The sequence below is a fragment of the Xiphophorus couchianus genome, chromosome 6 (genome assembly GCF_001444195.1).
Source record: "Xiphophorus couchianus chromosome 6, X_couchianus-1.0, whole genome shotgun sequence".
Lineage (NCBI taxonomy): Eukaryota > Metazoa > Chordata > Actinopteri > Cyprinodontiformes > Poeciliidae > Xiphophorus > Xiphophorus couchianus.
In genome coordinates, this window is record NC_040233.1 from 29688262 (window position 1) to 29703618 (window position 15357).

General features: G+C 40.2%; 1 protein-coding gene across 2 annotated transcripts in view; it reads right to left on the bottom strand.

The window, feature by feature from the left end:
- The window catches only part of LOC114146440 (copine-8), an 80173-nt gene that overhangs the window by 49847 nt on the left and 14969 nt on the right, over positions 1–15357 (bottom strand). For both annotated transcript variants that reach the window (XM_028020465.1, XM_028020466.1), the window contains exons 2-4: positions 7937–7977; positions 7030–7076; positions 5359–5462 (exon numbers count right to left, since the gene is read on the bottom strand). In XM_028020465.1, the coding sequence (XP_027876266.1) occupies positions 5359–5462; positions 7030–7076; positions 7937–7977 (192 nt within the window). The remainder of the gene's footprint in view (positions 1–5358; positions 5463–7029; positions 7077–7936; positions 7978–15357) is intronic.

A 15357-nucleotide genomic window follows, 5' to 3' on the forward strand; every position in this document is an offset into this window, starting at 1 on the left:
GGTTTTAAGCTTTTTCACGTTTTGACCCGCTATAACCACAAAGCTCAATGCATTACGAGAGGGTAGGGATTCGTTCATTGTCCAAACTTTTAAAACAAAAATCTGAAAAGTGTGGCCCGCAAATGATTTGTGATCCCACTGAGTAAAACCTAGTGCAACCAACTGTATTAGAAGTTTGTTAGAGGGCATAAATGAACAAAAACTCATGAAGACCAAGTGGCAGACCAGAAAGGTCAATTATAAAGTTGTGGAGGTGGTTAAAATGATGCTAGGTTCTAAAACAATATTTTATAGAGTAACCATGTAAACCATTATTCTGGCTTTTATGATCCAAAAGGTAATATTTGGCCTCTTGCTTAAAAAACAACAATATTTTTAGTTGTAAGTTAGTTCCACAAAGTATTGACAGAAAGGGAATGAATACAAATGAAAACTACCTTTGTGAGATGGCTTCGCTAATTTTTTAAAAACAAAATGTCAGCTACTGCAACATAAATTTGGAGGGGGAAAAAAACAGAGGATATCGATATTACTTCAAGGCCTTGTTTCGTTTAATCAGTGTGTGTATTTAAGAAGTAAAGACATAAAGTTTAGCGTAATAAATCAGCGAAAAGTGATTTCCGTCGTCACTTTTCGCTTTATTTTCAAACAGCCTTATTGTCATGGCTCATCTTTCACCTGCCATCGTCTCAGACGGTGTTACCCTCGACGAGCCGACAGTGGCAGCTTTATACAGCTGCTGATGAAAACAGAACAAAATACTAGCCCCATGTGAACACACACACAGAGAGAGAGAGAGTCACAGAAAAGCTTGTTTCTCACACACTGAAAATATGTGTGAGCTTTGAATTTCGTTGTCCTTGTGACAATGACAATAAAGAGTTATCTCTTAATCTCTTATCATGACAAATTCTCTCACAGCTACAAAAAGCTAGCTTACCGTTTTTGGTTAAAAGATGATCGACTCCGTTCAGACGAGCATTAACCCAACTAACTGTGTTACTGCAACGGGACGAGACTTATTTGTTGTGGGTAGGCCTGTCGCAACAACGCATTTTACTGGACAACAAATTGTTCCAGAAATGATTGCAATAAACAATAATAATGACATTTTGAGCCCATTTTCAACTACTACACTAATTATGTCAAAGTACATCCTCTGAAAAATATAAATCTAAAGAACATTTGACACTGGAACTGGAAAACATTTTACATACCCAAATTAAATAAACAAACAACAATAATTGAAATGGATTATGAAGTCCATGTTACCAAAATTGCTTTTCAAAAATAAAAATAAAAAATACTAATAACTCATGTTTGACAGGGAAAACAGGCAAAAGTAGCAGCTAGTGCAAACCAACTATTTGCTGCAAATGTTTGCAGCATTTTTCAGAACGCTGGCTTTTCAACAATACTAAAGCAGAGCATCTCTGCCACATGGAGTTAATCAATCTCATTATAATTTATTATGCGAGTAATTTATTGCTTCTTACACCCTAATTGAACTTTAATTGGCCTGAGTACAACAACTTGTTTGTTTTTCTGATTTTCCATTCGCTCTGTTCCTTACCCATCACAATACAATCAGTACTTCACATTTTGAAATTTATAACTTGTCTTCAAAGCCATTCTTCTAATCCCTCAGGTGTCTGATCGTCCTGCCTGTCAGGTTCCCCTTTAAAGAGAGCCTGTCATGATTCTCTGGTATAGTTTAGCCGAGACACTTCATATTCAGATGACTGTATTTGGAAAGCTGCTTTAATAATTACCAGCTCTTTAAATCAGCCGACCGGGTGAAAATATGCTTATTCAGGTATTATAGTCGAAATGCAATCTATATAAAGTCAAAAAGAAGTCAAAAAGAAAGCCCAACAAGTTGAGCTTGATTCATTTCCATAGCCCCAATTTGTCAAACACTTTAACGATATATAATGAGATTAGTACCATTGTACAGCAAGAGTCCAGTTGAGTTAAATGAAATTGAAACAGTGCCTCATCCTAAAAATGCATGGCAACTGTGGAAAGGACAAATTTACTTTGAATAAAAAAAGAAATATGCAGTAAAACTACAATTGCCCAAAAGACTTTACATATATTTCTTAGTAAAAAACCCACAAATGTTTTGTTTGGGTTTATTTTCCACATAACATTATATCAATAACAATAAAAAATGTGTTTGAGGTGGTAAACCTGATTATATTCATTTTGGATATTTAAAATATCTCCCAGTTCCTTTGCAAAATTAAAGTTTATTGGTCTTTGAGAGGGCAAACTTGCATTATTATGCCGTTGTTATAATTACTTGAAAATGGTTTCAAAACTACAATATATTGCTGGACAATCCAGCAAAACTTGTCATTGTGACAGGCCACATCAATCTGAGGGAAACTGGTGTGATCTTACTAGCAAATCTAAACTAGATTCTCTGGAGCGAGGATATCAAGTTTCATTCAAAAAAAGCTGCATGGAATCTTTTGTTTCATGCACAACAGCGCAAGTAGTAGCAGCGTGTGCTTCTTCTGTGTGTAAATAGACTGACTGGTGACTTGTTGAGATCTACCGGAGCAGACTCGATATGAAAGGTTAAATGCTTCTGTTTTTTTCCTGAAGGAAAACCGTCTTTCCCTACATCTTCAGCCACAATCTCCCGAAACTCCGGTTGTTATGGCTACCTGCTACGCCGCACACACCGGCACGCAAATACCCACACCGTGGCTTGGGCCGCGCCGCATGTGCAAGAGGCACACATCACTTTTGGTTTCGTCTCGGAGTGAGTCTGTCCACCATGTGACCGGGTGACACAACTCCTGCACATGTGAGCGCAGAGCGTGACTGAGCGACTCGGTGGAAATGCCAAGGCAGGGATCCTACGTTGGTCTGGCTGAGCACCTGCGCAAAAGGCTCAGGATATTTTAGGTGTCGTGATTGGAAACGGTCCAGTCACCTCTTAAGAGCTGCCAGGATCCAGGTGTGAACCCAACATTCCAAAGATGCTCATCATATTTCATTTTCTCACAACATTCCGCCCACACAAACTATTTTTTCCCCACAGCCTTTTTTTTTTAATTTTCTTCTCCTTTTTTTTTCTTACTACCATCTCAGACCCAGCCGCTCTTTCCCGTCGCGGCCTAACTGTTATGATGACGGTGAAAACTGTTGCCGCTCCTCTGTGGTTTATGGATAATCTAATTAATCTTTTCATTTTAAAAGAGAAACTGAAATTTGCATGTAATTAACGAGAAACGGCATCACCTAGAGACGCTGCTGGCAGGTTCAAAACGTCTAAAACCCCATCGGTATGCGAAGGAAGACAAACAAAATGTCAGATTTCTAAGTTTGCACCTCGTGCAACCAAAAAGGTCTAGTCAGTAAACCTGAAGTACAAGGAAATGACGCAGATTCACACTGATGACATCTGTGGAATGACGAGAATGGCATCTTTAAGTTTGGAGAAAACCAAACACGCCGGATCAACATAAACCTCTCATAACAACAGTAGTCAAGTACAGCGGTGCAAATGTAATGATTTGGTGCTGGTTAACCATTGGATGCTTTTCCACTACAGAAACCTAATCCAGGATCCAATTTAGTTTTCTGCTACGTGTTCACAGAGTTTCTACGGCTAGAACATGGTGTTTAATCACAAACTACTGCTGGATCCCTCACTGTTGTTATTGGATGAGTCACCACGAAGATTTGTAGAAACGCTCACAAGAACAAAAACTGCCTTCCTTACTGAAAGCTCCCGCAAAATCAGGTATCATAGTTGAAGTGCAATCTACATAAAGTCAAGTGGAAGGCCGTTTGTCAACCAGTAGAAACGTACTGGATCCGAGTCACTGCAGCAGGACGGTAACCTGACAGACGCCACGAATTCTACAACAGAAAGGCTGGGAAAATATTCAAACTTATTCATGGATGTGTGGAAACCTCAGTGAACTGAATTCTTATAGATCACCAAACCAAAATTCATCAATAACATCATGACAGACTGAACACATCAAACAGAAAACAGCTGCTTTGCTGCTAAAAAGGGATTTTTACAAGTGATATAGTGAGGAGGTGTAGTTGTTTTTTTCTCTTAGGGATTCTCTCGGCTTCACAATTGAAAAAGGGCGCACTTTATTTTCAAACTGCCCCTGAACACAAGCTACTCACAAAACGTTAAGCGTCCAGGACGGAAAGGTCTGATTTGAACCAAATGTGGTAAACATGCAGAGCAGTGACTTGTATGTCAATAATCCAATTTGCCCTCTCTAGAACTGCCTAAAAACAGAGAGTGAAAGTAGAGCCATCATGAGTGGAGCGTTAGTAAACGTTCAGGATGCTTCTGGAGCATCCAACGGTCAAAATAGGGAAAGGATGTAGAGCAAACTCCTGATGCTGTTTGCCTCGGTGTGTGTGAGCTTTCTGTGGTAAAACGTCTACAACAGCAGTCTCTAGTAGGAAACCCCCCTGTCAAACCTGACACAAACGCATCGTTGTTGTACTGCTCCGGTAGCTTTTTTTTTTTTCTTTTGGTCGGAAAAGATTTGTACAATTCCTTCTGACATGCTTGCCTAAAGATTTTTTTGTGAACATGGAAGTTGTGCCATCAGGGAAGAATCAGTCAACCGTCTACTGCACTGAGTAAGACGGTGGGAGAAATGTCTCAGCTGAAGGAACCCTGAGCCTTTTACTGTGGGGCGGAGCCACTCTGCAGGTGTCTTCATACAAAGGTGAGCGCCTTGCATCAGTTGACCCTGACCTTTCAAAGCTGTTAGTTCACCTTTGGGTTTAAAAATGACAACTGTTCCACTTCCAATTCAGCTTCAGAGCAAATGAAGGCGTTTTAAGAGGCTGGAGTTCTTGGAAAAACCGAGCCTTCTGTTGGTCTGAGAGGCATTTATACACTTCCTCTTTGACAGACCGCAAAGTAAAACACAATGTTTCCAATTTTAACAAAAGACATCTCAAAAGCTGGTCAGACCTGATGGGACAACACAGAGGGCAAGAAGAAACATGACAGACTTCAAGCTGGAAGAAACAGTCCACCTCACAGGAGAAAAATGTCCCCAACATAAAGCCGGAGATACAATCAAAAGGTTATGTGGTGAAATGGTCTAGTCAAAGTCTGGGCCTGAATCTGAATCCAACTGAAAATCGGTGGCAAGACTTTCAAATCGACGTTTGCAGAACATTTACTCGCATTTTTGTAAGCCAATCAAACAAAATAGTACAAAAATATATTGCATGTGGCTAAAATATGACAAAATGTGGGGAGCGAATACTTTTACTTGTCGCTGTACAAAGCAGAGAAAACCAGACAAAAACAAGACACTAAAAAGTTAAGCAAACACAGGAAGTTGTACTCACAAGTCAAATCTGAGATTCTGTCTCTCTTCAAAGAAGTAGTCCAGCATGAATTTCCTCACAAAGTCTGGGTTTAGCGTGTTGTCAATCACCTCCGTTCTCCCAAACTGGAAATAAAGAGCAAAGACGAGAGAGATGTTGAGAGAACAGTCGGGAGAAAACTCAAGGGTCCGACCGTTCCTCGTCTCTGCCGCTTTTCTCAACCATTGCCGTTCACCGCCCTGCATTCAGAGAATTTATAAGATGTCGCTTTATCTTCACGCAACACTTCGGAGATTTCTCCGCTCAAACAAACGCGGCTTTTCCAGACGTTCCAGTAGTTGTGGTGGCTCGTGTAAAACACCTTCTCACCTGTAGCCTGTTCCTCTGGAGAAACATCAGGGGAGGTTCTGGTTACGGGAGATTATGTACAGCTACAGCGTAATGAATGCAGAGCAGCTTAAGAATCCAGTCAATGGGGGTCAGGCAGCTCAGAGTTTGACATTTAACTTTGCCTGCTTGATAGAGCAAGCAGATGACGGGCCACTCGGAATGTTTAAGAACCGGGAATGATTGGGGCAGTGGGAATTTGAACTCTCATTTACATTCGTGAATATTCATGTGTGTGTGTGTGGGGACAACTCTCTGGTGACTGCAGTTCAGAAAACATGCTCTTAAAGATGCTGTCGAGGGTGTTTACCAATTAAAAAGAGCAATGACAGGCATAATTAGGACTTTCATTAAATCTGGCTACACCTAAAATAAGTCCTCCACCTGTGTCTCTGGTTGGTTCGCTGATAAGTGACCATCTGCCGTTTTCACAGATATCAGCTTAGATGGTAAATAAAAATCATTGATGCAAACGTGACGCCAACAGTTACCACAGAGAGACAAATTAGGCTGGTGAATACATTGACCTGATGTGTTATTTCTAGTTAAATGTGAATGCACATTGCTTTTAATCATTTTAAGTGATAAGTGTTTGTCTAATGAGAGCATGCGTAGCCTAAAGTAAGTAAGAGCTTAAGCACATTAGAAGAGCCTTGACTAATGTAACCCGTGCGGCTAAAAAGAGTAACGTTTGCATTTAAATATGGTATTTTAATGACTCAATATGTTGCCCCCCTGACTGTCGACTTCTTAAAGGGATAGTTCAGGTTTTATAGAGTGGCTATGATACGTAAAATACCTGCTATAGACGGTGAATGGTGGGCTCTCAGTTCAGATTTTCTTTTTTTTTTTTTCTTAAATCATGGAGAATCAAGCTAACTGATTGTTCACGCAGGTGTTTTTCCAAAATGTCTTCCCACCATCAGATGTCTGTAGATCGAGTACATCCATGTTACATGGGTGAAATGGAAACAATTGGTTCCATCAGCTCTGGGTTCTTAGTTTTTCTCTCTCATGGTAAAGTACTATATGATTTCTTCGTTTTTCTTCATCAGATGAAGAGCTCTGAGTCTGTTTAGCTGCGTCTCATTCCTGGACGAAGTCAGCGATAGAGCTTCAGCTGCTGCTAAAAAGGTGTACTCCATTTATTTCTCTTTGCTAATAGAAAGTACTCCTTTGCTCATTTATTCTGTATGCAGGATGAAACTTTATTGTCGTATTGAGGTATTCACAGCCTTGAAACATCAGACACGTCGACCAATACAAAGAAGATGCAGTGGTGTTGCAGTGAAGAAACGTACTGACCTCTCTCCATTCCTTGTTGCCCATGCCTTGAGCGTAGAGAACACAAACTGTAAAGAAGACAAACGTCTAACGTTAACAACACCAGTCAATACAAACAGCTATATCAACAGTACGTGTAGCTAATTATAGAATAAATAAGGCTTGATTACTGAAACAGAACATGTTCCATGGATTTGAAAATCTTAGATTTTTTTTTTATTCCACCAGAAAGCTGGAGCCGTTTGATATGTATGGCTGATATTTTTATCACCAGGTCACATACCCCGGTTATCTATGCATCTCTGCCAACTTTAATACTTTCACCTCCCTTCTTCACCTCCCGGCTCCTTCCTACATCAGTCAGGTTCAAATTAAAGGATTAGAGCTGTGCTCAGAGGAATCACAAGAACTACCTAAACATATAGTTAAAGCCCGTCCTCTACTACTACTACATACAATCACCGTCATCCCAGCACTCTTCTCATCACTGTCATCATCATCATCACCACAACGAGTCACTTTTTCCATCCTGTTCTCTTGGAAATGTGCTGACAACTTGTTCATCATGTAATAACTTTTTTTCTTGTGTGGTCTTAGATTGAAGGACACAAATGCTGCAGTGGAAATAACATGAAGAGTTTTTGTGAAGCATGAAATATCCTGGCCAAGACCATAATGAAAAGGTAAGGCTACATAATAAAGTTGAATGCATGACTGTCATTTACAGTAGGTGTTTGTTCAACAATAAATTTGATCCATTAATTTAGTAATCATTCTAAATTCATTACCGTCCATTTTAACCAATCTCCTGACTCTTTTTTTAATATGTGATAAAGACCTCTCTCCAGAAAGTAACAGTGTTGTCTTTTCCACATGACCGTCTAAAGAGTTATGAGTCTGATGGGCTTTTGGACATCATGTCTCTTACTTGGGTCTGATTTGGAGAAGGTGTCCATGTCCAGCAGATTTCTGTGGAGACACAAAGAGAAGGAAAGGATGAAAAACAAAGTTTGTTTGGGCTGATGTAATCCAGCTCTGTGCCCAATAACCTTGTGAAAATGTCGTCATTCCTTAATTTTAATATTAAGGAATAACAACAACACCAACAGTTCTGTACAAGAACAAGAAATATCATATCGTTTTAATACAGTGGATTCATATCTCGTTTCACCTCAGTTGTCATTGGTTACAGTTACAGAGACATTTCAGCTATTCTGACAATACATTAGTTGTAAAGCAAAAGCAGCTCGATTTCTACAACAAAGTAAAAACAGCCTTTATGCTACATTTAGAATTACAAATCTTCTTTGTGACGGTAAAAGTGATGATAAATCTAAAAATGTAGCACAAAAAATTAAAAAAAAGCACCACTGAAATAATCCACCAGGTTCAAACACAAACATGACCTCATCAAACCCAGACTTAATGTATTCTGCCGAGCCGCATTACCTGCCATAGTTAAATCTCTGCATGTCACAAACATAAATGAGCCGCTGATTTGTGCTGTGTGACCTGTTGCGTTTGTTCCGAGCCATTAACCATCTCTGTACATCTGTTTATATCCGTATCCTGCTCCGAGTTGACCACGGCTGGCAGTGGAGATTAGCTTGGCGGGTGAAGTCTATATGAGGCCCAGGTGCAGCAGAGCGTCCAATCTTAAAGGTAGATGGGAGATCTCATGGTTCACTGGCTGCAGGCTCACAATGCCGAGCCGGCCGTAGCATAACAACCAAGGTTTGTATGACATAGAAAAGTAGTTTTGCTGCAATTTCAAGTCTTGATCTCGACGATAGTTAGCCCAACTGTAGCTAGTGCTAACTGGGAAATTCACCACAGCAAGCCAACACAACAATCACTAATCTAGATAGGCAGCGCTCAATGGGCCTAGGTCAAGTACTTCTTCTTCTTTTGCTTTGGACTTGCTGATATTATGTGGATCATTTACCGACTGCATAACTCAAGCACTCCGAAACATATATGGACAGGAACTGATTTGCGGATGTTCTTCATGAGGATTTCCTTGTAGAGAAAATCTAAACAAGTCATTTAGGACCAAAGACAGCCTCAGATTGTCACTCTTCCACCACCATGGACGACTGTAGGTATGTTCTTTCTGCTTTATGCTTGAAGTAATGGGATGCACAACGTAAAACAATATGAAGTCTACAACACAAGTGAACTAGCTCTGCCCTTATCAGAAGGATTGCCCTCTTTGATCTCACTGATTGGTTGGCAAATTATGTTGTGCCAGACACAATGAGGAAAAAATAAAAATGGTCTTTAGTGTTAAAACATCCTGTAGGGGTGCTTCTGTGGGGGTGTTAACTTGTATGTTCTAAAACTAAATTTTATTGATTAAGTTTGCTTATTTGGCAGCTAGAAGCTCTTTCTGTAAGCTTAACATGACGATGCGGTAAGGGTGGCCATAAACAACGAACAAGCGGACTTTTAACCAGTCAAAATGTTTGCCAAAAAGAGTAGAAATGATGATGTCTCACACACGCAAACGCCCCCACACACATGCACGCCGACACACGCACACACACTACTTGAGCTTGGGAATCTGCTTTCCTGTGTACATTGTTTATTGTAATGTGTAAAAAAGTAGGCTATGTAGGCATATATGTGTGCCTACATACACACACACACACACACACACACACACACGAGTCGCAATCCCCTGAACAAACCTTGTTCAGGGGATTGCGACCACCCAGGCAACGGAGAGAAACATCATGTGAGACTTATGAGTGCATGAATCGCACATCATGCGACTCATGCACTGTTGATCAGAGTCGCTGTTTTTGTGGGAGCATCGTGTACGTGACAAATTGTTTGGATCAGGAAATCACCATTAGATACGCGGTGCAAAGTTTTTATTTGCTATATGTGGTCTGTATTTGTGTGATTTCTGCTGGCTTTCACGCTTATGATGTGTGCTAAGGTTGTGATTGTGCCCTTGTGGGTCAGGTGAGTTGTTGTTTTGTGCGTACCACTCGATAATATCCAGCAAGTGCCCCTGTCTCATGGGACCAGTAGCATTTAAACATCAGCATTAGATGCTTTGTGATTTCTTTACAGGAAATTAGCCTAGAAATGATCAACTACTTTTAACTTTGTTCAGGGGATTGTGAACACCCAGGCAACGGAGAGAATTTATTTTGAGATATGGAACTAATTGCCCTGTTGGAGTTTGCCCACTTTCTCCTTTTAAGCGGGAATCTGATGTTTCAAAGTGAGCGACTGCTCAAAGCACATCACACACTCAGAATAAACCCGGGTTCCCGTTGCGCACGTGCCGTGTGCATGCCAGTGTGCGACTGCGTGCCCGTTTCTGTATGTGCGAGTGCGACACGTTTGAAGCATTTCCACTTCAGAGGATAATGTGAATGAGTCACGGCGCCGTATCTTTTCCTCCTCTCTCTTTTTCATCCAGAGCCAGTCAGTGGAAAGCTGAAAGCTGCTGCCCGAGTCACTCTTAGGTCTCCAGGAGGAATGCCATCAGACTCAGTTCAGTTTGTCCCTATTACCTCCAATAATAGCTCTAATAGCTATGTCTTCACCAGTATTGCCTATTGGAGAAACTAAAATGTTTGTCCATTCTCAATGTGATCATGTGATCAACTTAAATTTTTAAGTTTTACCAAAGATTCTCAACTGGGTTTAGGACTGGACCATTGAAAGACATCAATATGTTTTATTTTAAACCATTTCACTGCAGATCTGGCTGTATGTTTATTAAAGCTGCAGTATGTCAGTTTTATTAAAATTTTTTTTTTTTTTTTTTTTACATATTTCCATGTCACAACAGATAACCTGTGAAAAATAAATAGAGCTCCTCTGCCTTGTCCCAATCATGCCCATGTGCACGCTGCTCCACCCTCTCCCCCTTGCTCTCTGCTGAGCCTGTCGTGAATGCTAAAGCTAGTTAGATAACAGTGGATAAATGGTTTTCCTGTAGCGGAGAGCTGTTTCTCTGCCATTAGAATATCTGGCAGGGCATTGCATTCATTGATTGATAGCGTTAAGACCCTCCTCCTGGCTCTGATTGGTTGTTTTTGACCAGCAGTGGTGCATTTCTTCAGTCGGTAACAGAAGCTCAAGGAGGAGATTGAGGGGACGTGGTGAAAGTTTTAACAAATAGATAAAATACATATTATTTTTAATATAAAAAATAAAGTTGCAGCTTCAATGTTTGTTGTCCTGATGGATGGTGAATCTCAACTCTTTCACAGGCTGTAGCCAGTTTTTGTTTCCAGGATTACAAACGCACAAAACACTTTTCAAAAAGTTTTTTCAAAGCCACTAAAGCTTCCTTGATTGTTGTTGGGCATGTCGCGCAAACTTTATGCAACGCTGCCCGATGTTCCACCTATGTGCTACACATCTAAAGCACAGCCAACTTCTGCTTTGCATACACACACACACACAACAACAACAAAAAAAGTCTCGCTGATGCCAAAACCCATCGACAAATATGACAGCGCAGATCTCAGACTGCTGTCAAGCTTTGCCTGCTCCTCCCTGTGGGGAAACCTCAGCATCCCAATTCCCCTCAGTATCCTGACTACACATCTGACGCCACGCCTGCGACAGCTGTCAGTCACCGCAACAGAAACGGAAAACTGGATGCAAGTCATTTCCCCCAATTTCCTCCTTCATTTGCTACCCCAGCTGCCTTATTTAGCCGGCGCAAATAGAAACTTTGAGGCTGGATGGTTGAAAAGCAGGAATGGTGAGGAAGCATCTTCACCTCACGTGACGCGTCTGTAATTATAGGAGAAGCCTGATGGAGTTCAAATGGAGATCGACGAAGGGGGCTAAGGTGCTCTGCCTCCCACACACACACACAGGGTAGAGCTGCACAGGAGGAGGGATATGGAGACTGTTACCATTAGAAACTGCCGACATCCAATCATGCCCACTTGACCGAGCTGAATGACAGATGCCGTATATGCGCATGTCATTCCTTTACCCCCCGAACATGACAAGCGGGGGACGCCATCTGTGCAGAGGTATTTGCAGCCTCACCTTTTCACTTATTCTGGTTTTTTTCTCCTCTCTCTACCGTCTCTTGATCTATTTTCAACTTTCTCTTTAAGTTATTCTTTTTTCTCTCTCTCTTGTCGCCTCTGCTTTCAGTTCTGCCTTCCTACTTTTTTCAATTAGTGAATACGTTCAAAAATACCCTTTGGACTGGCTCGGGAGGCCACGTCCCTGACAGTGCGTTACCTTGACAACACAACAGCAAACCCCCCCTGGGACCCTTACAAGCCTCTCATGTGCTACAGAAATAAATTGGGTTTTTAGCCCACTGGATGAAGGCGGAAAGTAGAGGGGAAGAGGAAAAGGGTAAGAACAGAAAATGTGAGGATATGGAAGAGAAAATTATTAGTGAAGCTTTTAAATTTTTTTTTTAAAATGGCAGATATGTGAAAGGGAAAGAACAGTGAGGAAGAGATTTAGCTAGCACCTTTGTCTTAATGCGACATTTGACTAACATTGGAGAAATGCTGCCTTTTCTTGACTCACTGCAGTTCTCCTCCGAAACAGGAGCTACACTAAAACATGTTAATTGGTAAGCAAAACTACAGTTTCCAACTATTTTTACTCATAACCAATTCTTAACATTATCATAGCTTCCCTCCCCCCCAATCTGAGCTTTCTGAAGTATTGTTTGGTCACACAGATGCAAAAAGAAATCTGAAGATAAATTATGGAAATGCTCTCTGGCAATGAATTGAAGTCAGACTATGAAAACCTTCAGAATAAAATATTTACACAAATATTTAAAACAAAAAATAAAAACAGAACATATTAATAAAAACAGAACGTCGATTATTACAGTCATACTTAAGATTTTTCTACATTTATGTATTGTTTTTTTGAAACTTTCAACACCATTACTGTGTCTTTCCTATCTGGGAAGATCACAAACCACTGCAATTTGTCATTAAGAGTTAAGTGCAGCGATAAAATATAATCTCACACAAAGACACTTAAAAATATTTAGTGCTCATATACAGTTTTTTTGTTTGTTTTCTTTTGCTTTTATCTTTATCACACCCAACTGGTGCACCTATGTTCTCTCTACATATGGAAACAATGGCAAGAAATAACTTTCACAACATAACTTAAACTGTAATAATAATTTATGTAAAATCTATTAAATAAAGGTTAATTTATTGTGTTAATTCCTCTGTCTTACTACAGAATCCTGTAGCAAACAAAGCCATATTGGATTTTGCCTAATTTGTCTGAAATTCACAACTGTACCAACAGTAGCGTCAGACATTTGAGTCTGTTATTGAACCCTGGGGGGTGATTAGTTTCTCCCATGATGCAGTTTGATTCTCTGTTATTGTCAAGTTGTCAGTGGAGCAGGTCCTTGCAAAAAGCCCTTCTGGGTCCAACCGTTATCCACTTTTTATTACCTTTAAATCCATGTGGGTGATTAAAAATGAGTGAAAGCAACAGTCAATCAGTTTGTGATTTTTATTTTAGACATCGCACCCATGAAGGTGGTCTCAGAGTTCTCTTCTTCCAGAAAGCCTTTATGTTTTTCTAGCAAATCTTTAATATTCTCCAACTCTTACACCGTTTGCCCTCCTTACTAACCTATTCTTTATTTGCAGGTTTATTTTTATCTCCTGCTCTGCCTTCCTCTCAGAAGAGAGGGGGGTTTTCTCAGCAATGGCCTCAACCTTAGAGTCCTGTTTTGTCTTCTGGTGTTCCTCCTCCCTCCATCCACCCATCCATCTCTTCATCCCTTCCTTTATTCCCCTCCCTCTGTCTGCCTCTGTCACTTTGACCGTGACCTGAATAGGCTTTGTACCGACTATGCCGTCTGACTGAACTAGATACAGTTACACACATGTAGATGCACACGGAAACCGTATGTAGCGACCCAATGCCTTTCCAGGTCAGCTGCTTGTGATGTCCATTACCTCGGCGACGCTGAAGGCGAGCTGCGCTTCGTCGACACTTTCTGTTCTGAGACGACCGGAACTGAAATCCATAGCATCGCTTTGTGATTTGTAATAATCACAAAAATAGACCATCCAGGGTCTAATTTAATTAAAGATAGATCAATTCTGGACTAAAGAGTGAACACTGAGTAATGTAACAGAATCAAAGTACATTTGAGTAAATCACTGATACACTGTAAATATGCTGAAATATAATTTTACTAATCTTTAAGCTTAAAAAAAGGAAGAAAAAAGAGATTTTTAGGATGTACTCTCCTTACAGTGGAAATGAAAAACAGTGCTGGGTATATATAACTAGATTTGGCCGAGACGTGTCATTGGATTTCAGCTGGACCTGTTTTCCTCATGAAGTGACAGAATTTTGATAAATAGACACTTTAAAGTACACATAATGGGTCCGGAAAGTGAAAGAAACTGTCTTTTTAGTTCCTAAAATCGATCAACTAAACATAACTAAGACGTTGTACATATTTTTACTTATTTGCAATTTCGGAGCAGGATTACATATAATTTCTGTTTTGATTTTTGCAATTTAATAGATGTAAAACTGATATTGGTTGCTCTAGGCAAGAAAGTTTTCCAGTTTCAAAGATTAAACATGAGTCATCAAAAATGCCCATGAACACATGCAAAGAGTTTTTCGGCAATTAAAAGAAAAGTTTGATGCGACTGCCTCTTTTCCTATCAGTCAAACTTCTTGTTTGGAAAAAGACATTGTGAATTTAAATCTTACGAGGCTTTTAATGAGCGTTGCTCTATAACGTGAATTTAAAAAATTAATCAAATTCAATTTAACTGAACTTGAAAGAAGTGTGTTGATAGCCAACAATGGTAAAAAAAAAAAAAAAGAAAGAAAAAAAGGGAAATGCTACATCTGAAACAGCAACCTTTATGAGAAATATGGTTCATCTTTTTAGACATGCCTATCATTACATTAAAAACAGGAAAGCTTATGGCTTTTACCGCGAGGCCTTTTATAAAATATAAATTCCAAAAATACTGTTTCCTGCGTTTCTAAGGGCTTAAAGAAGAGAATAATCTGGCTTTCATTTTAATATCTACTCAAAAATGTCTTTTTGTGCTGATGATATTCAAACAGAACTGAAACTTTATGTTACATTCTGGTTAAATTCAGTGTATTCACTGCAGAATACTTGTCATGCTCCTGTGTGTGTGTTGGGGGGAGGGTGTGCGTGTGTGTGGCCATGCTTAGCAACAGACCAGGACTCTTCTTGGAAACATGTGGAGCGAGAGGAGTCACTGGGCATGCTCAGATGCTCTCAACAGGTCCTGAGCACACTGCTACAGGTACCTCGACCTCTGAATCCCCCCTCTTTGTGCTTCTTTCCATCCTCGCCTC